The sequence below is a fragment of the Geospiza fortis genome, unplaced genomic scaffold (genome assembly GCF_000277835.1).
Source record: "Geospiza fortis unplaced genomic scaffold, GeoFor_1.0 scaffold18, whole genome shotgun sequence".
In the NCBI taxonomy this organism is placed as follows: domain Eukaryota; kingdom Metazoa; phylum Chordata; class Aves; order Passeriformes; family Thraupidae; genus Geospiza; species Geospiza fortis.
Genome location: NW_005054445.1, coordinates 466,079 through 491,168, shown reverse-complemented (window position 1 = coordinate 491,168; position 25,090 = coordinate 466,079). Strand labels below are relative to the sequence as shown.

General features: G+C 42.1%; 1 protein-coding gene across 1 annotated transcript in view; it reads left to right on the top strand.

Annotated features, from left to right (window-relative positions):
- CDH11 (cadherin 11) overlaps window positions 1–24,211 on the top strand; it is a 41,088-nt gene extending 16,877 nt beyond the window's left edge. Inside the window, exons 2-12 of the mRNA XM_005427435.2 lie at window positions 4,690–5,079; window positions 7,075–7,369; window positions 8,129–8,248; window positions 8,645–8,812; window positions 11,049–11,236; window positions 12,705–12,958; window positions 14,172–14,308; window positions 14,492–14,613; window positions 15,512–15,629; window positions 21,334–21,585; window positions 22,902–24,211. Of these exons, the coding sequence (XP_005427492.1) occupies window positions 4,858–5,079; window positions 7,075–7,369; window positions 8,129–8,248; window positions 8,645–8,812; window positions 11,049–11,236; window positions 12,705–12,958; window positions 14,172–14,308; window positions 14,492–14,613; window positions 15,512–15,629; window positions 21,334–21,585; window positions 22,902–23,398 (2,373 nt within the window). The 5' untranslated portion in view covers window positions 4,690–4,857 and the 3' untranslated portion in view covers window positions 23,399–24,211. The remainder of the gene's footprint in view (window positions 1–4,689; window positions 5,080–7,074; window positions 7,370–8,128; window positions 8,249–8,644; window positions 8,813–11,048; window positions 11,237–12,704; window positions 12,959–14,171; window positions 14,309–14,491; window positions 14,614–15,511; window positions 15,630–21,333; window positions 21,586–22,901) is intronic.
- Window positions 24,212–25,090: the final 879 nt, after the last annotated feature.

Sequence of the window (25,090 nt, the reverse complement as noted above, 5' to 3'; positions counted from 1 at the left end):
ATTGTTGGGGGTCTGGGCAGGGCCAGGGGCTGCATCCATCATCCTGGGGGGATTGCTGGGGGTCTGGGCAGGGCCAGGGGCTGGATCCATCATCCTGGGGGGATTGCTGGGGGTCTGGGCAGGGCCAGGGGCTGGACTGGATGATCCCTGTGGGTCCCATCCCACTCAGGATATTGTATGTTTCCATGAAACTTGGGATCCACTATGCTGAAGGAAGTGGGAAACAGGTTTTCTTACAGATTTGTTAGGAAAATCTGGGATTTCAAAATGATACCTTGCACAATTCTAAATAATAATGTAAAAAAAAATCAGGACATTTGTCAATTAACCTGAGCCAGCAATTGAGCACCACACAGGCACTGCTCACTCCCTGCTACTCGCCAGGGATGGGGCAGGGATTTGGGAGAGTAAAAGTGAGAACACTCATGGGTTGAGATAAAGACACTTTAATAGGACAGAAAAGGAAGGAAATAGTGATAACAGCAAGGAAAGAATTTGAATATACAAAACAAGTGATGGACACTACAGTTGCTCACCACTCACAGACTTCTGCCCAGCCAGCTCCTGAGAGACACCTGGCCAGCTCCCCCCAGTTTATGTGCTGAGCACAGTGGAATGGTCTGGAATATCCCTCTGGCCAGGCTGGGTCAGTTATCCCAGCTGTGTCCACTCCCTGCTCTTGGTGCCTCCCATGCAGCCTGCTGAAAGCTGAAAAGTCCTTGACTCAGAGTAGAGCACTGCTCAGCACCAACTCCAACTTCAGTGTGTTATCAGCGTCATTCTCCTCCTAAATCCAAAGCACACCACTGCAGCAGCTTCCAGGAGGAAGGTTAACTCTATCCCAGAGTTGCAGTTTGGTCAGCTGCCCACTGAGACTGGCTTTGCTGCAGTTGAGGATTATAACCTATGGGCAGAGATACCCAAAGGTCTCAAAGATTGTGACTTTTAAAAAAGGCTGCAACCTTTCATGGCAAATCAGTCTGACAAATCTGTGCAGTGCCTGAATCCAAGTGCTGCACACAGAATTTTCAGGTGCTCACTGGAGCAGCAGCCCAGCAGCTGCAACAATTGCCATCCTCACATTTGTATTACAATGTCTCAGTCTTATGAGGTATTTTTACCCCAAGAGAAAAAGGAATTGCTTTATAAATTGTTTAGCTGTTTTTCCATGTTTTCTGCTCAAAGTAGAAGGAAACTGTAGGCTTTCAGCAGCTGAATTAATGTTGAAATGTTTGAAATGTTTTAAGTAGATTGCTTGGAAAATAAAGGAAGGAAAAAAGAGATTTGGACTTGTTTTTTTTTTTTTTTTGGTAAAAGCTACTGCTTCATTTATTAATGAAGTTTATTTTAGCTTTAACTTAAGAACATATTGTGCACCTAATATTTTAGAATAGAAGTAGTTTATGAAAATCCAGACTGTAGCTGGTTTGAATTGAAGTAATTTCACAGCCTTCAGTGGGAGCCTGTTGATTTACGCTATTTTAGGTTTTCTGGGGATAGGAGTCAGAGGTTTTACTGCTGGAGTGAACACGATGTGAGTGAGCAGAGCGTGAACTCCAGGAGGGGACATGGGGGATAAGGAGGCCAGGAACACGTTCTTACAGCTCCAGCTTTCCTGGCAGCCTTACCTGGGGGTCACTGCCTGCAGAGGCAGCTTGGAACTGCTGCCAGCACAGAGCCCTTTGCTTTTATAACCCAAAGCAGAAGCAATTGCTCCAAACAGCCCAAGGGACTTATTTTTAGCCTCAGAGGAACCTGGCTCAGCCAGAACTCCCTGCCCTGGGCTGGGCCCAGCGTGGGCAGCAGGGGAGGGGATCCTGCCCCTCTGCCCCTCAGGTGAGACCCCAGCTGCAGAGCTGCCCCAGCCCTGGGCCCAGCACAGCCAGGACCTGGAGCTGCTGCAGAGAGCCCAGAGGAGGCACCAGGATGAGCAGAGGGATGGAGCAGCTCTGCTGGGAGGAAAGGCTGGCACAGCTGGCATTGTTCACCTGCACAGGAGAAGCTTTGGGTGAGCTCAGGGTGGCCTTGCAGGGCCTGAAGGAGCTGCAGGAAAGATGGCGAGAGACAATTGACAAGGGCTGGAGGGACAGGAGCCAGGGAATGGCTCCCAGTGCCAGAGGGCAGGGCTGGGTGGGATCTTGGGAATGAGGAATTGTTCCCTGGCAGGGTGGGCAGGCCCTGGCACAGGGTGCCCAGAGCAGCTGGGGCTGCCCTGGATCCCTGGCAGTGCCCAAGGCCAGGCTGGACACTGGGGCTGGAGCAGCCTGGGACAGTGGAAGGTGTCCCTGCCATGGCAGGGGTGGCACTGGGGGGGATTTAAGGTCCCTTCCAGCCCAAACCGTGCTGGGCTTCTGGGATTCTCTGAAGTGGTGGATGAGAGAGAATAGTTTTCTTTAGGTTGAAGACATGGAGCCTTATTGCTTCATCTCTGTATATGTAGAGGATAAAACAAAAGATAACAAAGATTTTTTGCTTTAAATTCTTGTTAGTAAATAAGCATGGATCTGTGATTAACATTTTTTTTCCAGCACTTCACACTTGAATAGCTGATAATAAGCAGTGTGTGTATCAGCTTGGCTCTGCCATTCTGGTTAAGCAGCTTTAAAAAGTGTTTACTGGTTTACATAACAGCATTGAGGAGTTGGGGAAGAGTGGGGGATTTGTTTATTTATCTCTGTAGCTGACATCATTCTGTGATGCTAGTGATGAATGACTCTCACTGATTTTAATTTGCAAATGCACCCCAAGTCTATTAAAATAAGAAGTTTATTTACAGCTTTTAGGTTGGGTTTTTGGTTGGTTTTTTTTTTTTTTTACAGCAGGTTTAGAAATGCCCAGCTGTCCAGGAATATCTTCCTGTTCCATGTTTGAAGTATGTAAGTTCTTTATAACATTCCAGGAACCCAATCCCATCTAACTACTGCACATTAGTGATCCCCTATAGCACAAATCCCATCCTTTTCTATCCCTATGCAAAGCTGGGTGCAAAACAAGCATCCAAATTAGGTGAAATCTCAGTTTTCACACCTGAGAAAGCTCAGTTTTCACAGCTGAGATTTAAGCTTTTCATTGTTTTTACCCTTTAGCAAGATGGAGACATGAAATGGAGACATGAAACCACAGACCTAATGCTCCACACCACACACATACATTGTGTCAAAATAGAAGCATTTTCCTGAGCAAAATCATAGGGATTGTTTTCCTTTGTATGTCTTCCATGCTTGTGTGAGTAATCTGTAATGTGTCATCATGTAACAATAGGAAAATGCCAAATGGATACACCAAATCTATTTAATAAATATGCTTGGGAAAGCCAGACTGTATTTGCATCTATGTGTGAGAATGTCATTTCATTCATTATGCTGGAGTACTTTGGTGCTGTAATTTCAGTTTTCAGTAAAATAAAATTGAAAGCTGATCTTCTTTGAGGAAATAAACCAATATATTTCATTCCTTATTCATGAACCCCTGTCAGCCAATGTATTTTTATGTAACTGTAAAAGGAATGTGGAAGGAGAACATGACTGCTTAGGATGTGAGAAAGACAGCCCCCAATGAGTGGGTTTGGGACTAGTGAGATGTTCGTCTGTGGCTGGAGTTACAGAATGGGCTTAGCTTCAAGCTTTTGCCTATATTCACATTTTCTCTGCTGAAAATACCATTAAGATCTCCTTACTTCACATTTAAAAATCATTCGGTTTTACAGTTGATGGTGGTACATATTTATATATTTGCCTGAACAAATATAATGTCAAGATTTTTATCAGTATCTTGCAGAAGAGTAAAGTGAATCACACCAAAAACTAAACCAAACATTTTAGGGACCTTGTAAAATTTCTTGCTGTGTAAAGATTTAAGGAGAATATGTTGGAAACCCCAGGGATAAGTGGAAGTGGCCTTTGTGATGGATTGAGGGCTGCTTAGTTCAGATTTCATTGTATAATGCAATTTCTCCCTCAAATATTAAATCTGACCTAGTGTTTTAAGAAGTATTAGAAAGTAGGAGATCAATGTAATCCTAGTAATTTGACACCCAGGGAAAGTAGAAATAAATTGTTAAATCAATCGTTATCAAAAATATCCGAATGCATCACACTGGCAATCAGTGCTGATGGTGCCTTGATCCTCAGAGGTGCTTCCAGGGTCTAAATCCAAACTGGAGCTCCTTGGAGGTCTGACAGCCCCTGCTCCTGCCCAGAAAAAACCAGGGATGGTTACGTTCAGCATAAGGATGTGTTGATCATGCAAGGGCTGGTGGAGAAATATTGCATTCCTGATAAGTCTTGGGATCTCCCTTGTATCTGACCTCTGCCTTAGCAGCTTATATCAAAGGCTTATATCTAAGCTTCAAAGAGGGATTAGGTCTAAATTAGGTATTTCTACAGTTACCTTGCATCATGGGCTAAATGTATTTGAAAAGATTATGAGAAAATATGATTCCCTATCTATCTTTCAACTTCCAGCCACTGAATGGCCAAACAAGCCAGCCAGGAGATTCTGCAAGGTGGCAGCTGCATGTAGCAAAACATCAAATCTGCTCATTACTCAGGATTTCATCAGCATTGATGTATTTATTTTAATCTTCTTATCTTGATATTTACCAAGGAAGTCCTAGTTTTGTTTTGCTAAATAAAAAACCCTACTAGATCCTCAAAGAATTGACGATTTTTCCTTTGTCCCTTCTTCCAGGAACTGAGCTGGGAAGCTGCAGAGCATTAAGGTGATGTGTTTAATGCGTGGTGGCATCCTATGTGCACAAGGATTGGTCTGAAACTCCTCAGTGGCCCCAGACTTCCTGACTTGCAAGGTGGAAGGGGTGGAATCTCGGATACTCCTGTGCCTACACAGTAACCAAAAATGAAGGAGGAGCGCTGTTTGCAGGCCGCTCTGCTGTGCCTGGGGGTGCTGTGCTGCAGCCAGGGGCTGGAGCGCCCCGGCCGCGCCCGGCCCTCGCTGCACGGGCACCGCGACCGGGGCAAGGAGGGACAAGTCCTGCACCGCTCCAAGAGAGGCTGGGTGTGGAACCAGTTCTTTGTCATAGAGGAGTACACGGGACCAGATCCCGTGCTCGTAGGAAGGGTAAGAAACAATTCCTTTTTCAGCCTTGTATTGATTAATATTCTTCATTGATTAATATTCTTCATTTTGATTATTTTTGAGGTTGATTAATATTGGTTAATATTCTTCATTTTTACTATTTGATTAATATTGATTGATTAATATTCTTCATTTTTATTATTTTTGAGGTGGTTTGGGGGGGTTTTTTGGTGGGTTTTTTTGGTTTGTTTGTTTGTTTGTTTGTTTGTTTGTTTGTTTGTTTTCCGTTGCCTTTGTGCTGTATAAGCTGCTTCTTCATTTTCTGGTAGATAAGTTTAGATGCTAAGCAAAATACTACCTAGGTCAATACAAGTATTTCCATTGACCTCAGCAGTCCTTGAATGAAGGTATGCATGCTGTTACTCAGCAAAACAGCAAGAACCACGCCAACAACTTGAGCAAAAATATGTCTCAAGAATATCATTCTCAGGTCTTTAAAAACAGCAATTAAAACTTGAATGTCTAACCCAGCAGCTCAGTAAAATAGGTATCTTTTTATCCTCTCATTTTCAAATTATCAGTAAAATTAAATATATAGAGGACCATGTATAGAGGAAGGTAAATATCTGTGTGCACGTGTATATGTACACACATCCTGGACTGGTTTTTTATTCTGCTACTGTCTAACACTGGTAAAATATAAACAGGTAAATAAACCAGTGTATTTGCCAGTTTCTAAATGAGGAGCAGAATGGTGTTGATTTAACCACAGCACAAAAGGAGTGGAGAAACAGGATCAATATCAGCAAACACCATGCTGGGTATTCTGGTTTAAAATGGTGCAATTTGTAGCTGTCAATATAAAATCAATAAATCTGTAATTTGGCTCAATGTTTCCCTCATTCATCAAACTGAAATGTGCACTGGTTTTGGAATTAAGAATGTTTAGTAAGCATTTGTTGTCTCTTTTATATTAGAGAGGGCATAATTAAAAACTAGTTGGCAATCACAGAATCACACAGAATCTCAGAGTCACTGACATTGGACAAGCCCTCCCAGCCCATGGAGTCCCAGCTGTGCCCGATGCCCACCCTGTCCCCAGAGCCCTGAGTGCCACCTGCAGCCCTTCCTGGGACACCTGCAGGGATGGGCACTGCAAACCCCCCTGGGCAGCCCCTGCCGAGGCCTGAGCCCCCTTTCCATGGGGAAATTCCTCTGTGCCCACCCTGAGCCTGCCCTGCCCAGCCTGAGGCCGTTCCCTCTGCTCCTGTCCCTGTTCCTGGAGCACAGCCCGACCCCCCGGCTGTGCCCTCCTGGCAGGAGCTGTGCAGAGCCACAAGGGCCCCCTGAGCCTCCTTTGCTCCAGGCTGAGCCCCTTCCCAGCTCCCTCAGCCCCTCCTGGGGCTCCAGTCCCTTCCCCAGCTCTGTTCCCTTCCCTGGACACCCCCAGCCCCTCCATGTCCTTCCTGAATGGAGAGGCCCAGAACTGGACACAGCCCTGAGCGTGGCCTCAGCAGTGTCCCCAGTACAAGGGACAGTCGCTGCCCTGGTTCTGCTGGCCACATGGTACTTGCTACAAGCCAGGGTGCCCTTGGCCTTCTTGCACACCTGGGCACAGCTGGTCTCATTCATTTATCACTTAACTCATCCCATTTGTTATTTAACAGCATTTTACATGCAACGCAGTAGAACACGGTTCACTGAAGTGTAAAAAAGCTTTGTAAAAATTACTCCTTCAACCAACTTCATGCAAATAAAGAACCTGCTATAAGCATCTTTTTGTGTGTTTTCTTCCTTAAATCTGAAATTTTGAGTTTAGCAGAGCCCTGCATGTGGCAGGAGGCATGTCTGGGCTGGCACTGTCCTGGATGCGGGGTACCCGTGGTCACAGCATGTCCCTGAGTGTGGATTATTGCCTGATGGAAGCCACAATTGTTGAAAACTGTGAAATGAAAGCAATTCTGCATTTCTTTGTTTTATAAGCACATCCAGGAAATGTGTGCCCCTTGTTAAGGTATGTCTGTTTCTCCTTTGTAGCTTCATTCAGATATTGATTCTGGAGATGGAAACATTAAATACATTCTCTCAGGTGAAGGAGCAGGAATCATTTTTGTTATTGACGACAAATCAGGGAACATCCATGCAACCAAGACACTGGATCGGGAGGAGAGAGCTCAGTACACCCTGACAGCTCAGGCTGTGGACAGGAACACAAACAGACCTTTGGAACCCCCTTCTGAATTCATTGTCAAAGTTCAAGACATAAATGACAACCCGCCCGAGTTTCTCCATGAAAACTACCATGCCAATGTGCCCGAGAGATCAAATGTAGGTGAGTACTCAGAAGGGCACTGCCTTTGTGGAAGGTGCTGCACTGTCAGGATATCTTGGCTTTATTTCATTCTTACTGTCAAGGATTCAGGGAAGTAAAATTTACTTTTGTGTTCAGCCAGTGATTCACTTGATGTATTTAATCTGCTGCCCAAATCAAACCCTGCACAGCTCCTAACTGGGAGATGGTCCTAGAATGGAACTATTGTTCCTCCTAGGAAGGAGCAGAAGAATCCCCTGGAATTTATGGAGTGTGAATCCTCTGGGGTAAACACAAAGATCATTCTTTTGGTAGAGCTGTGTAATAAAGCTGGGAAGTTACTGCCTCACCAACTATTCCATTTTCATCTCCTGTTTGAGCTTGTGTCTGTCTCAGAGATTTCTACAGGAATGATTTTTCTGAAATTTACTGAGAAAAATGTAAAGGAAAACTCTATTGTTTGGCTGTCTAACGACAAAAGCAATATAAGGCTTAAACTACTGAGGGGAAAAACCATAACGGTGCAGGGTGACTGCTGACTTTTATATCTTCCCTGGTTAGAACATTAATCCACATCACAGCTGGTGACAGATCTTTTTGGATCATACAAGTATATTTTGTCATATAGAAATTGTAAAGTAATTTTGATTTTCATTTACCAAACATGGAAATAAAAAATTTTAGGAACAGCTCTGCTGTGTGACTGAAAGCATCTCTGCATGGTCCTTCCAGACGTGTTGACCTCTGACTCTCCCTCCTGTGTTTGCTCTCCATTTTTAGGTACATCAGTTATTCAGGTAACAGCTTCAGATGCTGATGACCCTACCTATGGGAACAGTGCCAAACTGGTTTACAGTATCCTTGAAGGTCAGCCCTACTTCTCAGTGGAGGCTCAAACAGGTATTGTCAAGCAGTTTATTTGAGTGGCACCTCGTGACCATAGTGCATCAGAGTGAACTGAATGTCCTGGCTGGGCGCAGCTGCTGCTGTGTCTGAGCACATCTTCCCCCTCTGCTGCAGGTTGGTCTCCTGCATTTGCTGGAGCTCCTGCACCAGAAAGCTGATGCTGTTTCTGGGTGTTCTGTATGCTGTATGATTGAAAGGCTGTTTCTGTGCTCAGCTGTAATTCTGCAGGCCTGTCCTCTGTGTGGAATATTAGGGCTGCTTTCCTCACAGCAATGCTCAGGGAAAGCAGAACCTCCACCATCACTGCAAATATTGCTGTGTTTAATGCACTCCAAATGCAGCAGCCAGGTTTTCATTAAATCTGTTTGCCACCTTCCTTCATGCCTGCAGGAATCATCCGAACTGCCCTTCCCAACATGGACAGAGAAGCCAAGGAGGAGTACCACGTGGTGATACAGGCCAAGGACATGGGAGGACACATGGGAGGCCTCTCAGGGACAACCAAAGTGACAATTACGCTTACAGATGTCAATGACAACCCACCAAAGTTCCCACAGAGTGAGTACCAACACAATCCTCCCATCTCCTACCAGGACCCATGTTTGTGAAGTATCAGACACACCCTAGGCTTGAAGAGGCAATTGCTGATGGATTATTGCACCGCACGTGAATAAAGAAATTGTGGCTGGTAAAATATGGAACTTTAGTGTCTGGAATATTTGCTTTGTGTTGCAAAGTGAGACATTTTTAGGGCCAGCATTGAATTGCAAAGATTCCTGACCCTACACTTCATTTTTGAAGCTACTGGCCCATGCTGTATAAGTTATATGAGCAGAGAGACCTATGTTTATATGCTTCAAGACTCATAGTTACCATGACAAAACAAACTAAATTTTGCACAATTACATTTTAAAATTGTTGAAGTGTATTAATGGAGGTCAAATACAGCAATTTTTTTATACCTGAGCAATTTACTTTTCACATATAAAATTAATCAGGGCTGACATTACCAGACTCAGCCTTCACAGCTGGGTGGAAGTACATTAACGGGCCCACACATCTGTTCTGCAGCTCATCTCTGTGTGGGTTTGGGGTTTTTTGAGTGCAGTGCAGACTCACTCAAAGCTGTCTCAGCCCACTGTGTTTCTCCTTTGAGCAGCATTTTCTGACCCTGATGTGTCCTGTCCGTGGCCATCCCTCTAACAGCTCTAACAGCTCTTCTTCCAGTGCTGCAGCTCCCTGACTTCTCATGCAAGAGCTGAAAGCACAAATCTGTGTCAGCATTATTTACCCTTCAAAAAGAAAAGGATTAGATAATAAAAAATCAGGTTTTATGTACCTTGCAAACAAGCCTTTTCCCTCCACATCATAACCTGGGACACCAGGATACAATATTTTGTTAACTCCATCAAATTATGGATTTTTTTCTATGAATTCAAGCCCCTTCACTGAGTGTTTTGCAAGAACATGTTAAATTATCAGAAACACCCAAAAGCAGTTCCTCTACTTAATCATTCATCCCCAGGTTAAATCTGGTTTGGGAATGTTTTGTAACTCAGAACCAGGGTTTAGCTGTCTGTATAAACAGCCAAATGACTGATATTTTTGTTCTTATTTTCCTTTTTTCTGTTTTTTTGGTTTGTTTGTTTTTTTTTTTTTTTTTGGTTTTTTTTTTGTTTTAATGTTCATTGCTCAAGCTGTTAATGAGTTATATGCTTAAATTTTGGGTTCTTTGTGACTGGAGTTAATGACCTATTTCAATGACATGTGGCAATTGTTTTTATGGGTAATGAGCCAAGTCCCTGCCTGGTATAAGTCTCCTAATGTTCCTAGGGTGCCCATGGAGCAAAGAAGAGCAATTACAAAGGGGAATAAATTAGATTATTTTATTTTATCGTCTCCCATTTTTTTCCTCCCCAATTTATTACTGAGATGATGTGGCAGAAAATGCTGACATAGATTTATCTATTTAGGATCAGGTTATGTTCTCTGAACTCTGGAAGTGGATGGAAAGTTCTGGAATCAGTAGTGCCTAAAGGACAACTATTGGAGAGATATTTATCCAGGAACAGTGTTGCTCTTCTCTGGTGTCCCTGAATACCCAGGGAAACACCTGTGGGATGTTTGGGGATGGTTTTCCTGTTGGAGCTTGTCATGGGAAACCCATTTTTTGTTTGGCATGAAATCACATACAAATTGGTGCATACTCTCTGTGGTGTGAAATTTTAATAATCATTGTTGCTCTACATTCGCACTCCAAATTCAAGCCACAGAAAGCAGCAGATTTATACTTTAGGTGGCACAGCAGACAGGATTTATCCAGTTCACTGTATCTAATTTATGGCTCTTGAATGAATGGGCAGAAATGAGAAACAGAGATGAAGGTTTTACCATGAGTCATGTGAGAGAGTTTTCCTTCCATTTTTGTAATAACATCTCTGCTATCGATGGTAACCTCAATGCCACAACAATTGCTGCATTCTGGGCACTTGGTTGTCCTTTTAAGCCCCTCCCTGAGCAGAGGGGTAGCAGGGAGGAGGTCATGTTCTGCACATTATCCATGTGGGTTAAGGTTTCACAACTGACTTGCTGCTCAAAGCTCTTCAGAACAGAACAGAACAGAACAGAACAGAACAGAACAGAACAGAACAGAACAGAACATTCCTTCACGGGGGTGACAATGCCAAAAATCGCTGTGTTTATTGGAACTCCCAAGTTCAAAGAGCAAGCACACAAGTGGGGAGCACCTGCTCACTAGGGCACATGCCTGTTCTCCCTGTTCTCCCTGGCCCAGGTGTGTACCAGATGTCGGTGTCGGAAGCAGCTGTCCCAGGAGAGGAAGTGGGGAGAGTGAAGGCCAAAGATCCTGACATTGGGGAGAATGGCTTGGTGGCTTACAGCATCATCGATGGAGATGGCATGGACATGTTTGAAATCACCACAGATTATGAGACTCAGGAAGGGGTTGTGAAGCTTAAGAAGGTGAGTGATGCCTACTGCTATGTAGTGGTTTTTGTTGCTGACAGAATATTTGGTAATAATGGATTACCATGTAAGCTAAAATATTACTAAATGCAAATTTCACTTAATTAATTTTTCAAGGTGTGATTAACTCTTAATATTCCATTTCCCCATTAGCTGAATTGGAATGGAAGAAAATAACCAAGAAGAGTTACATAAATACTGTACAGTGGATTAATTGCACAAACTAAATGAATTCATAATAAAAAATCACGGTAAAATACAATGCCATCAGCTTCATTGTTAATGAAGTTTTGCCTAGTGCTGATAAGTAGCAGACATTCACTGTTGCTTTATGTTCAGTCTGAAAAGCCTCATACCCTATAGTTTGAATTCTTCAGCTGTGCATTGTCCACAATAGTGTTCTGAAGGAGTCACAGGCTATGGGAAAAGCAGCAGAGGGGATTTCACACACAGCCTGTCAGTGGGAGCTTTGAAAGCATTATCAAATTAATTTTAAATTGCAAATTACAGAACATACATCTTATTATTATGGAAGCATTATCATTTTGCCCTTTGTATCTTTGAGCTATTTATCTCTCTTGAAGATAATCAGAAATCAAAGGAGAAGGCCTGGTCAACTTCTGGTCAACCCTGCCCTGGCCTTTAGGGCAGACCATGAGGAAGGGACCCAGAGGTCTCCTCTGCTCAAAACTGCCCTGGTTTGATTTCTGTCTCTGTTCTAGAGGTGGGAGTGGATTTTTGTGTGTTTTGAAATGTGGGCGAGCTGTCACTCCACTCTACTGGTGTTAACATTGTGAATTGTGATTGGCACCTGTGTGATCATTTTGAGGTGCAACCCCACAGCTGCCTCATGCCAATGCAAGTACAGGGGTGCTGTGGCTTTGATCAGGCTCCCAAAAGGATTTGTCCCATGGGGCATTATTCCACCTCCCCTTTGGAAAGTGTCATGAGTTCTGTGCTGGAAAGAACTGCAGGTATGAAAGCACTCCAAACCATCTTCATATTTTCTCCACTACCTAAATAATTTAACTCATCAGTATGCTATCTCGTGGTGCACCCAGGAGCGCTTGAAACCACATCCACGTGGAATGCCTGCCAACCTGGATAAAGCCAGGCCTCTTGTGGGAGCCCCTTTCCCATCCCTTGCACTTTTGTGCTGCCTAGGAAGCTGGATGGATACAAAATTCACATTTCCAGTACAGATTATTTCCTTAGTGATACAGCAAGCAAAGACCAAGACCAAGACTCTGTGGTGATATTTTGAGTGCCTTTCTATGCTGCTCCATACATAGAATGTAGCTCCTTCCATTTGAGTCTTTATGTTTTTAAATACACACATTTCAGTCCAAGCTCGTTGACAGACGCTCACCTTTGTTTGATGTCATTGAACACGAGGGCGCTGCCTGCTGCTCTTACAGCCTGGTTTCCCTGACTCTGGAATGCACTGTCATCTTGTTTCTCACAGACTTTAGATTATGAAACCAAAAAGTCCTACAGCCTGAAGGTGGAGGCAGCCAATGTCCACATTGACCCCAAGTTCATCAGCAATGGGCCCTTCAAGGACACGGTGACAGTGAAAATAGCAGTGGAAGATGCTGATGAGCCACCAGTGTTTTTGAAGCCAAGTTACATTTTTGAAGTACAGGAGAATGCAGCATCTGGTACTGTGGTTGGAAAAGTACATGCCAAAGACCCGGATGCTGCCAACAGTGCTATAAGGTTTGCTGGATTTCCTGTTTCCTTCTGAGCATTAGCTTGTGGAATTGTTAGGCGAGTTCTGAAGACAGCGTGACAGATCTACAGACAGATGTACAGATCTACCCAGAATATTGAAAGTTTAACCATCCAGCATTGTTTATGTGCCTGTTCCACAAGCTGCCAGTTTCTCAAAGCCTGTATCATACTATAACTATGTCTAATTCAAATATACTTAAGGGCATCTTTGGTAGACTCTATCCTAAATTAAATTTTCCACAAATATCTTGTGCTGTTATCACAGCATGGATTTTTCTCATCATATCAAAGTCTAAGACGTAGATTAGGGATTGGGCTGGGTAATTGTTAAGTGTTAATTATTAAAGACAAGCCCACACAGACCCCTGCTTTCTGCAGTTATGTTGGATCGTCTTGGAATCACAGACTCATGGAATGGTTTGGGATGGAAGGATCTTAAAATTCATCCATTTCCACCCCCTGCCATGGGCAGGGACACCTTCCACTGTCCCAGGCTGCTCCAAGCCCCAGTGTCCAGCCTGGCCTTGGGCACTGCCAGGGATCCAGGGGCAGCCCCAGCTGCTCTGGGCACCCTGTGCCAGGGCCTGCCCACCCTTATAGTAAAGAATTCTTATATTATAATAGCTTTCTATTAATTTAATTTTATTTGTCATGTTCCCAGTGTAACTTAAATTATGAAAACCTCTTTTGTGTGTATACTTAACATTTCAAAGAATTTTAACATGAAGTTATGAAAGTCAGAGTTGTATGAAGCTGTACAAATGTGCAGAGAGTGGATAATAGCTGATAAATTGGTATGATCAATTAATATTCCAAGTAAACCAAAGATTGGAAGACTTAAAAGATCATCAAGATTAATATGAAACAGAAGAGAAAAAATATCTCAGTAGATATTTTTATCATGTTTTATAAGAGAAGAAAATAAAGAATATATTAGAGCTTTGATATAGAGACTTCAAAGACCAGCATTTTCGCTTATTACAAACATTCTAATGTACTGTTTTTCTAAATGTAGAAACCAACCAGGTGATTCTCCTTTTAAAAGAACACGTATCATCCTTTTGACAACGATGTTGAGGACAACAATAGGTGTACTACTTACAATTATTTAGAAATAATAATTATATAGAACAAATCTGGATGCATGAAACTCCTAAGTCCTTCTTTTCTCTAATTACCGGCTTTCAATCTTCTTTAGATATTCAATTGATCGACACACCGACCTTGAAAGATATTTTGTTATTAATGCAGAAGATGGCAATATCAAGACAATAAAGACTTTGGATAGGGAAGAAATGGCTTGGCATAATATCTCTGTCTTTGCAGTTGAAGTCCGTGAGTATTTCACTGGGGTGTTTGAGAATCAGTGGTACGAATCTGTAATCCTCCAGTTGTCTCAGTTTGATAAACTGCAAGAAATCTCAGCATATTTGATCTTTCCTAGGATGCAGCTGGGAATTTGTTTGTTTTGAGGGGTTTTCCTGCTTCTGTCTCATCTCAGTGTTGCCTCTCTCTCAGACAAACAGCACCAGGAAGCCAAAGTTCCCGTTGCAATCAAGGTCGTTGATGTAAATGACAACGCTCCCAAGTTTGCGGCTGCCTACGAAGCCTTCGTGTGTGAGAATGCCCGAAGCAACCAGGTATGGCCTGCCCAGCACCTCCTGTGCCCAGCACCTTCCTTGTTTTCACTACCTCCCTCTGCCCACCATCCTCCCCTGCCCCACCTTCCCTGTGCCCGCCATCCTCCTGTTCCAGCTACCTTCCTGTACCCACCACCTTCCTTGTTCCCCCCACCTCCCTGCACACACAGCTCTTCCCTCGGGCATTAGCCCGGGTTTGTCCTGTCAGCTCCAATGAGAGGGAATAAATGAACATTTGTTTTGAGGTTTTGACCAGAAAGCCTTGAGCACCCAGAAAGGCATGTTATTTCTGAACTGCTATCAGCAATTATCCAGTGCTTTGTGTATGGAGTGGGATTGGTGTTGCCTGGGAGTACCCACCAGCACAGGACCAGTGGAGCTGGGGGCAGCTTTCCCAGTTGTGAGACTGGTTTGGATATTACAGAAATGGTCAGTGTCTTATGGGAAGAATCACAGTGCAGTGCCTGTAGAGTCTAGCCAGCAATTTGTTCCTGGCAATCTGTGAGGAAGAGGGGTTAGGATCATAGAGAAATACAGTTCTGCACATGATCTGTGCCTCTGCAGTCAGCGTAGAAGCTTAAAAGAGACTTTTGCAGCTGCTGAGTTTTGTGCAGAATTTTATTTAATCTGTTGTATTACTATTAACACATATTTGTGTATAAGAATGTTGAAGATATGTGCTTTTACAGCTGTAATTCTGGGGTGGTTAATGCAATAGTAATTAAAGATTGCATGTTGTAGTTTGGAAACAGCTCTGTGTTTCTAATTGCTTATATTTGAATTTGAGGGGGGTTCTTCTACTTTACAATTCTTACTCAAGGGCTGTCTCAGAATGCTGCCTGTATGTGATGTACCCAGAGAAGGAGCTGTTTGTTTACGGAGTGCTTTTCTTTTACAGCAATTTATCACAATTAGTGCTGATGACAAGGATGACTCGGCCAATGGACCAAGATTTATCTTCAGTTTACCACCTGAAATTATTCATAATCCAAATTTTACCCTCAGAGACAACAGAGGTTTGTGTGAAGATTCCCACTCTACCAGAATCCAAAGAAATGACAAAGTAGAACTAATGGCCAATGTAATGTCGTGTAACAGCATTGTCATTAACTTTGGCAGAGTGTCTTTCTCCAAGATTTAGGGGAGGAAAGCAAAATCATACAGCTGAGATGCAAGGATGTTCTTGGGAAAGTGGGATGTTTGTTAACTCACTTGAATTTTCTTGAATGCATATTATAAATTACATAATAATACCCATCAGGAAGAATCCACTGCCATTTTATCTCCCAGGAAAAGAATAAAAACACTGCCAAACACTCAGTAAATGGAATTGGCAGATCTCCTTGAATGAGACAAACCTAAAATTAGCTGAGACAGCATAAATTATTAGGCTGCTTGTATTTGTTCACCACTGTGCCTGCCAGCTTTTGTAAATTATGGATCACAAGAGACATGGGCTAGATTCCCAATGGAATCAAATCATTGCCCAGTGCAGGAAATGAAACAGGGATTTGTGCTGTGGAACATACCTGTGCTGGCTGTCTCAGGATCTGCATATCCTGATCCCTTTGTCAGTTTCATATTCACAAAATAAAGTAGAGCTTTGCATTCAGATTGATGGTGAGATGTAAGAAATTTGTAAGCAAAAATCGTCAGGCCTGGGTGAGTGTCAAAATTCAATTGATCACAACATAATAACATCAGTAACCTGAACTTGCCAGAGGCTGAGGGAGCCAGAGGAAGTGGGCAAACTGAAAAAAAAAAGACAGGTTTGGCCATTATATGTATTTATTCCATTTATTTAATTATATTCTGATTTTTTTTTTCACTTTCAAATGTTCATTTTTTATTTCCCTTCACAGGGAAAAAAACTGTTTCAGCTTGTAAGGGATTGGTTTTGATTAGCAAGCTTTAATGTTTGAAGGAAACTTGACTGTTTTCTGAAAAGTAAAACTTGGTCGAACTGGCTTAAATAATGAATCCAAGAATGCCAGAAATACAAAAGGCAACACAATCCAGATACAAGATTTCAGTAAAAACTGCTCTGTTGAGGCACACTTTATATCCCTCTCCTCATCTGAAGGGAGTGTAATTATCATCAGAGTTCCCAAACAAAATCTCTGTTATTCCTGACTGATCAAAGTAATACTGTTGCCTGGTGCTTGACACTTGTACATACATAAGCAATTCATAAAGGAGCCAGTGCAGGGCATATATTTATTCCCTTTAAAGTAGTAAAACATAAGTTTTGAAAAATTCATGGGTGTATTTTTAGAAACGAGTAAATAAGCATGTATTCTTTGCTTGAGACCCAGAGGCCAAGTTTTGCTATGAAATACGTTTTATGGTCACCACATCAAACTGAAATTAGATTAGATTTTATAATCTAGCAGAGGAAGCGCAGCTCAGAGTGGAGATACTCTGAGTGGTATTATGGTTCCTGACTCCAGCCAATCCCACTCATCCTTCATTTCCATATGCAACAAAATTTGTTACTGACAAAATTAACTCAGATAAAATGTGTTGTAGTTGAAATTATGATGTCAGTTTAATGTAAGGTTTCTACCTGACAATAATGCAAAAGGTTATTTCAAGAAGATAGTATTAAGGGATTGAATCTTCCCATATAATTTTCTTTTTGGGAAATGAATAGTCTGAGGAAATTCATTCATTTCCATCCTTTCTTTCCCTCATTTTGTTCAATCTTCAGTGCAATTATGTTATTAATTTACATATTCTTGTGAGTTTTTTAAAGTAAGTTATACTAGAACAAAGTAAAAAAGTTAAAATTCTGTGTACTCCCATATAAAAAAACTTATTAGGGAGAATGTGTTACCATTTGCAAGTCAAATAATGTCCATGGTCATTCAAAGTTGTTTTTTCAGTTATAAGTCAGAGTATTCTATAAGCTATGCCACAGCTTTCAGAGGGAATTGCTACTTTCAGAGAAAAATGGCTTTATTAACTGTGGAGAACAGTTAATGAAAACTCCAGTGTTTGGGCCTATTACAGAACTTTAAAGTGCATACAGTCTCATAATTATCATTTAATAGAGTTTCTTTTTACCAGCTCCTGAAAGTAATCACATATTGCAGTAATCCTAAAAAGCATAATCACGTTCTACATCCTATTAATAGCCCACTGTGTTACCAAGTCTTCAGTTGAGCCCATCTCCCATAGAAAACATGAGATAATGGCTTAGCCCACGCTGGGATAAAACACAGAATTACTTTTGCACTGTTTCCTTATATTATAGCTCATAAACAAACAGCACTGTCTGCCTGGTGCTCAGTTCCGCACCTGCTGAATTCAGGCCTTCAAAACAGCAGCAGAGGCTCGTGGCACTTCACAGCAGAGGCAGATTTTGAGTAAATGGATTTCCTGCTTTTGACCCTGCTGGGTCCTGTGCTGAGATGCCCTTTCCTTGGGCTCCCTCAGCACGGCATTACTGGAATGGCTGCAGTCCCAAATTCACAAGTTAGAGCTTTACAGAGCCCGAAATTAAACTTGTGAGCCCCTGAAAATCAGTGACCAGAGTCCACTCTTTAAATTCAAACATGTGCTTCACACTTTTTCAACAAGAAAATTTTGAAACACACAATCAAGTCACAGAATCTTGTCATGGATTATCCAGAGTGATTGCCACTCCTGGTAAGGTAAGGATTTTAGACAGCTGGACCCCTGAAATTGTTTCATTTTCTGGCTGAACCAGCACTCACACCTGATATAGGTGATAAAGTTCACACTGCTGTCAGCTCCTGTAATCTAGAATCCTCCTTACACAATCTATGTGTTAACAAGCCCCAAGAACTGAGCTACATTTGCCTATGCACACAGGTAAAATTGGAAATCATCAATAAGATCACCAGAGAAAAAGACAAAAATCAAAGGTCAGGGAGCTCAGGATAAGTATCACCAAAAAATAATGCAATTTTAGCTTCTAATTGTGAAGATTTCATGGAGAGCCCAGGGAATCTTCACTTGCAACATCTTTGGATATTGGATAGCCAACACAATAATAGCTGGAAAAATGTGATATATTTTGGGAATGTCCTTGAGATGACTGTTCTTTTCCTTCTTGTGTTAACCCCCATTGTGTTAATTAGGACTGACAGTCAAGTAGCTCCCATATGTGTTAAGTAATAGTTTTAAGCTGGTATTGACATTTAACTTCTATTGGCTTAAAAAATGCTATTTTACCAGGATTATAGTTCTACTCCTGGGCCTTGAAAATAATAAAAAGGCAAGGATGAGAATATTAGCTAGGATTATATGTTATCTTTTATGTAGGTAAGAAAGGGTTTTTTTTTTCCTATAATGGATATTATGTTTCTTCTAAATGTGAGAAGTGAACATAAACAGTAAAAGTTTAAAAAATGACCTTTTAGGCTTGATGTATTGTAGTCCTTTTTAAACTTTAGTCAGGCAGATTGATTGGATTTTTCTTTTTAAAAATTTATGTTAAACCAAAAATCACTTCCCCTTAAAACAGATAAATCAGCCATTGGATCAAAATCAGTTTTGTTTAGTGTAAGTGACTGCAGTGGACCAGGCCAGTCTGCATAACGGCTAAATAATTTGCCATCCTTTTCATATTTTAAATTAGGAATACTATTTCAGCCAACAAAAGGTAAGAAAAATAAAATATATGATAAAAAAATGCATAGCCAAAGACTATATATACTAATATATGGCATTGTCATTGCTTACACATTGCCTTGGCAACCTCGAGGCAGCTGTAGCTCACCCCCTGTACCTCAGCCCCCTGTTATTAGTTCAAGTTAGTTGATAGGTTAATAGATATTAGATGTTGCATTCCTGTTTGTACCAAATTGTTATGAGCCCATTAAAGTCCTAAAATAAGGCTTTTGTCATGCAGACATTGATATCACCAAGGTTCTGTAAAAAATTGTGCCTCAAATTTAGATGGTGCATGTAAACATTCAGGAGATTAGGAGGACTCAGAGGGAGAAAAAAGAGACCTCCAACAGTCACAAGTAATAAACAATCAGATCTTTATCAGCGTCTCTGTCCTTAGCAAATGTGACATTGTGCAAAGGAGAAGTTAATAAGCTCCTTTCTACCCAGTTGTTTTTGTGAGACTCAACACCAAAAAGGAACAGTTGTGTCAAGCCCAGGTGGCCATTCAGGGCACCAGGCGTGCAGGACAGGGGCAGATATGGGGGCTGGATTCATTTGCTGTGTAACAAACAGCTCCTACCTTAAATATTCATCCTTTCTGGTGAAGTTTCTGGGAGAGCCAAGCAGTGCAATCTTCCTCATCCCATAGATTGACCAAATTTGGGGGCAGTTTCAGACCTTGTCCTACGTCAGGGGTACTGCCTGCAAGGGTGGTTAATGCAAGGCAAGAACACTTCTCTTCAGGTATAATTTATTCACAGATTTCCATGGAAATCACAGTGATTAGATCATTAGGAGAGGTTTTATGGTTTGCATTATTAAATTCTGGGATTTATGCTGACTCTTCAACAGGAAAACGATTAATCTGCAGAAGCCTGAAGCAGCAGTAAAGTGGGTACCTTTGGAGGTGAACAGCCCTCCCTCAGAAGATAAAAGAACTGCTCTTTTTCCCCTCCTCTTCTGTTATACAGTGAAAAATAAAGAACATAGCAAGCCAGGAAAGGTTGTAAGGAATAAATCTTCAATATAAACTGGCTTTTGAAGGTCTGAAAACCATGGATGTGATTGCTTCACTTTATTTACTTTGGGATGTTTACAACTGTTATAAACTTTGGTGTAGGCTGAGCTGAGAGACAGAGGAGGGGCACAACAAGGGAGCCCTGTTGGTGTTCTGCTGAGAGCAGGAAGCACAGGCTGCCTCAGCCCAGGGTGTCATCTCACACTGTCCCCTTTCCAAGGCTCTGGCCAGAGGAAGTATGCAGGACAATCCAAAATGTCGTGCACCATGGCAGGTCACCTCTAGTGAGGGCAATGGGAATAGAGTTACAGAAATACTGCCAGGAGTTGGACTCATGGATCCCTGTGGGTCCTTTCCAACTCAGGGCATTTTTGAGTCTGTGATTCAACTCTTCCTCACATCCACATGATTCAAAATGTGACCAGACATACTGTGCATGTATGATCAAGCTCTCTGAATTCTGGCTTTGGAAGTTTGGGTGAAAACCAGATTCTGATAAAACACTGTTACCTTCAGCATTTCTTACTGAAAAAACAAGGCTCAAATTTGCTCATACACAGCAAATATTGGCTTTTGTTACAGTGGGAGTCTCGTTATCAGAGCCCATTTGGGGACAGCATCTACCACGCTTTTAGATATGACTCCAAGAACACATAAGGTAGACACGAGTTTTACCCCTCCATTGGAAGCTTTAATTCTGGAGAGACACTAAAACCAGATCAGACAGCAAGAAGAAGGTCCAGCCATTTGGTTAGTTGAAAAAATATTGTGAATTTCTCAGAAAGTTACAGATACTAAAAGGTGCTATCAGACAGAGATTATCTGTGTTGCTTGTGTTAATTAAAGAATTAAAGCTGAGTGTGGTGCTATATGAATTAAATGCAATCTGTAATTGCTCTTAGGTCATTACAAAGGCAGCACTTTCTACTGGTTTATTGTAGAAATGACGCTAAAGCCCCAGAAAATTGAGAGCCTTTGCAGAGAGATAATTTCCTTTTCAGTATTGGCTAAGAGGATGACTATGGAAGAATTAACAATGATCCTCTCTCTTCTTCGACCAGATAACACAGCGAGTGTGCTGGTCAGACGGGAAGGGTTCAGTCGGCAGAAGCAGGATTTGTACCTCCTCCCCATCGTCATCAGCGACGGCGGCGTGCCCCCGCTGAGCAGCACCAACCCCCTGAGCATCCGCGTGTGCGGCTGCGACGGCAGCGGCTCGCTGCTCTCCTGCAACGCCGAGGCCTACGTGCTCAACGCGGGGCTCAGCACCGGCGCCCTCATCGCCATCCTGGCCTGCATCGTCATTCTCCTAGGTGAAAAATGCTCCTTCCATGCTGCTGCTCTGGGCTTAAAAAAGTAATCCTGCCCTCAGCTCTAGGATGGAGAAATGAATCTGAATTTTTTAGGTTTTATTTTTGTAGGGAGTGCTGATCTGCCTGACTGTGAAAGGCTTTGGGGTCAGCTCAGTGTGGCCTTGCAGGGCCTGAAGGAGCTGCAGGAAAGATGGAGAGAGACAATTGACAAGGGCTGGAGGGACAGGACCCAGGGAATGGCTCCCACTGCCATAGGGCAGGGCTGGATGGGATCTTGGGAATGAGGAATTGTTCCCTGGCAGGGTGGGCAGGCCCTGGCACAGGGTGCCCAGAGCAGCTGGGGCTGCCCCTGGATCCCTGGCAGTGCCCAAGGCCAGGTTGGACACTGGGGCTTGGAGCAGCCTGGGACCATGGAAGGCCCTTGGCAGCAGGTGGCACTGGGTGAGCTTTATGGTCTCTTCCATCCTAAGCCATTCTGGGCTCCTGTGATATCTTCAATAGCAAACACCAATGGATTTGTGTAGATGTGCTCAGAGAATGTCCTCCCGTGGCCTAATGCCAGCTAATCAGGGACACTGCTTAAAGGACGTCATGACATACAGTTCTAAGTTTTGTGATCTTCCCTGGATGACAAGTTCCTTATTGAGGTCAGCCAGGATTAATGGCCCCTGACAGCTATTTCCCTCAAACCCATCTTGTGTTGAAACCAGATGAGTGGCTTGGAAGACCTGCTTTTAAGAAAGTGCTGCAAAATGTTTCCTGATGATTTGGAAAAAAATTACACAATATTTTCTAATTTCCCTGCAATATTTTATAGAGGTTCTTTTTTTTTCATATATTTTATTTTATAGAAATTTGAAGTGAGAATGCAAAACAAACACATCTTTCAAGGTGTTGCTTAAAAAAATTCCATTTTAAGGGAAATGACACACTGGAACTAGAGTTAAGCTTTGGGCATACAGGAGAGGATAAAGATTCCTCTTTGTTTTGTTGCCGATATTCATGTGCTTGGGCTGCTCAAAGGCACTGACACAGTATTCTGCAGCACTTGAGGTCCCACAAACACTTCCCTTGAATTAGTGTTGCAGTAATGAGCAATTAGTAAGAGCACTGGCATGCAGCTCAGACAGAAAGCCTCAGATCAGTGTGTTTAGTTCTGTGTACAAACATCTCTGCTTTTACCTAGCAAGGAGCACTAAAAATGGAGAAGTTTGCAACAATCCATCAGAAAAGCCAAGGGCTCAGGGATGCAATAATTACTTACAAAGGCGCTGCTGTTTGACAGTGCAGTCTAACCCATGTTTTGTTTTCCCCAGTCATCGTGGTGCTGTTTGTAACCCTGAAGAGGCAGAAGAAAGAGCCCCTGATCGTGTTTGAGGAGGAAGATGTGCGGGAGAACATCATCACGTACGATGACGAGGGCGGAGGCGAGGAGGACACGGAGGCGTTCGACATCGCCACGCTGCAGAACCCCGACGGCATCAACGGCTTCATGCCCCGCAAGGACATCAAGCCCGAGTACCAGTACCTGCCCAGGCCGGGGCTGCGGCCCGCGCCCAACAGCGTGGATGTGGATGATTTCATCAACACCAGGATACAGGAGGCTGACAACGACCCCACTGCCCCTCCCTATGACTCCATCCAGATCTATGGCTACGAGGGCAGGGGCTCCGTGGCTGGGTCCCTCAGCTCCTTGGAGTCAGCAACAACAGATTCTGACTTGGACTACGACTATCTACAAAACTGGGGACCTCGATTTAAGAAACTTGCAGACTTGTATGGCTCCAAAGACACTTTTGATGATGATTCTTAACAATAAAATTTAAGATTTGGCCTTAAGAACTGTGTCCGAAGTTCTGAAGAATCCAGAGGAAATGTAAGCAGGTATTTTTTTAAAAATCAAGAAAAATCTCATTTAAACATTTAAGTTTGACAGAGAGGATTCCTTTGATAAAAAAGGACATGAAAGTGGTAAATACTGTGAAGTACCTTTTCCTACAAAAGGCAAATCTGGAAGCTGGCTGCCAGCTTCACTGAAGGAAAAAACCCACTTAAGATATACGAAATATTTAAATGAAGGAAAATGCTAAAAGCAAACCTACAAATAAGGGAAATCTTTTACGTGTTATGAACATCTAAATCTTTTATTTCAAAGAAGCTTCCACAAATTAGAAAAGATAACAGTTCTGAGCTGTAATTTCGCCTTAAACTATGGACACTCTATATGGTAGTGCATTTTTAAACTTGAAATATATAATATTCAGCCAGCTTAAACCCATATGATGTATGTACAGTACAATGTACAATTATTATGTCTCTTGAGCATCAAACTTGTTACTGCTGATTCTTGTAAATCTTTTTGCTTATTCTTTCATCTTAAACTAATATGTGCCAGATATAAAAACTCTGTCTTGTTCGGTGGGAGGCACCCTATTTCTATGTCATTTTTAATGTATCTATTTGTACAATTTTAAAATTCTTATTTTAGTATACATACAAATATCAGTATTCTGACATGTAAGAAATGTTACAGCATCACACTTATATTTTATGAACATTGTACTGTTGCTTTAATATGTGCTTCAATATAAGAAGCAGACTTTGAAATAAACTGATTCTTTTTTAATTCTTGTTCTGGTTATTAAGCATATTAGGAAAAACATAGTGTTTCTAATGTCCCATTTATAGTTCTGACTAATTTACTACAATTGTGACCTTTTAATAGCCTTATTTATTATGTATTTGTAGTTGGTTTGTTGCCTTGTTAAGTGATTATTTAAAAATCAAGTACATTTTACAAATGTTTTTAGATTAAAACAAATGTAACGTCTGGTGAACATTTTGTACCCTCTCTATCTACAGCTTGTGGCTGCTCCCAGAACACAGTAAGAATCATCATATAGTCCTACTGTGTTTTCTGGATTAAATTAAGTGTAATATTTTTCAATATTTCCCATGTAATAGCATTTATCTTATATCTTAGAGATTCCCGAGGCTTCAGGAGTGACTTTTTGGGTGGACAGGAGTACTCTGTGCTTACACTTTACTCCAGCCTTGTGAGTTTCTGTATCTGTGCTGAGCTTCTGCAGGTTCTAGAGACTGAAATCTGACCCAGTTTAGCTGTGACTTCCCTAAGGACTCTTCTACCTGAATTACCTTACCTGAGTAGTAATTAAGATCCTGGTACTCGGTTTGTTTGGTTGGTTTTTTTCTTCTAATTTCCAGTAGAATAGCATCATCTGCAGATAGGGAGACATTTTAATTTGTGATGACAGAAATACAGAATGCTTTCAGAATTGTTCTTTGTAATGCATGTTTTTAATCCAAAAAGGGATCTATAACTTTTTTTTTTTATTTTAAGTATTAGTTCGGAGGACACAAGGGATTGGGTTATGTTCTGCACATCAACATCTTCTGCATCTGTGTACAGCTGTACCTCTGCTGAATTTAATATAGTTGGCTGTTTAGGGTCAGAGATCAGCAGCTGCAATATGGGAAGAGGCAA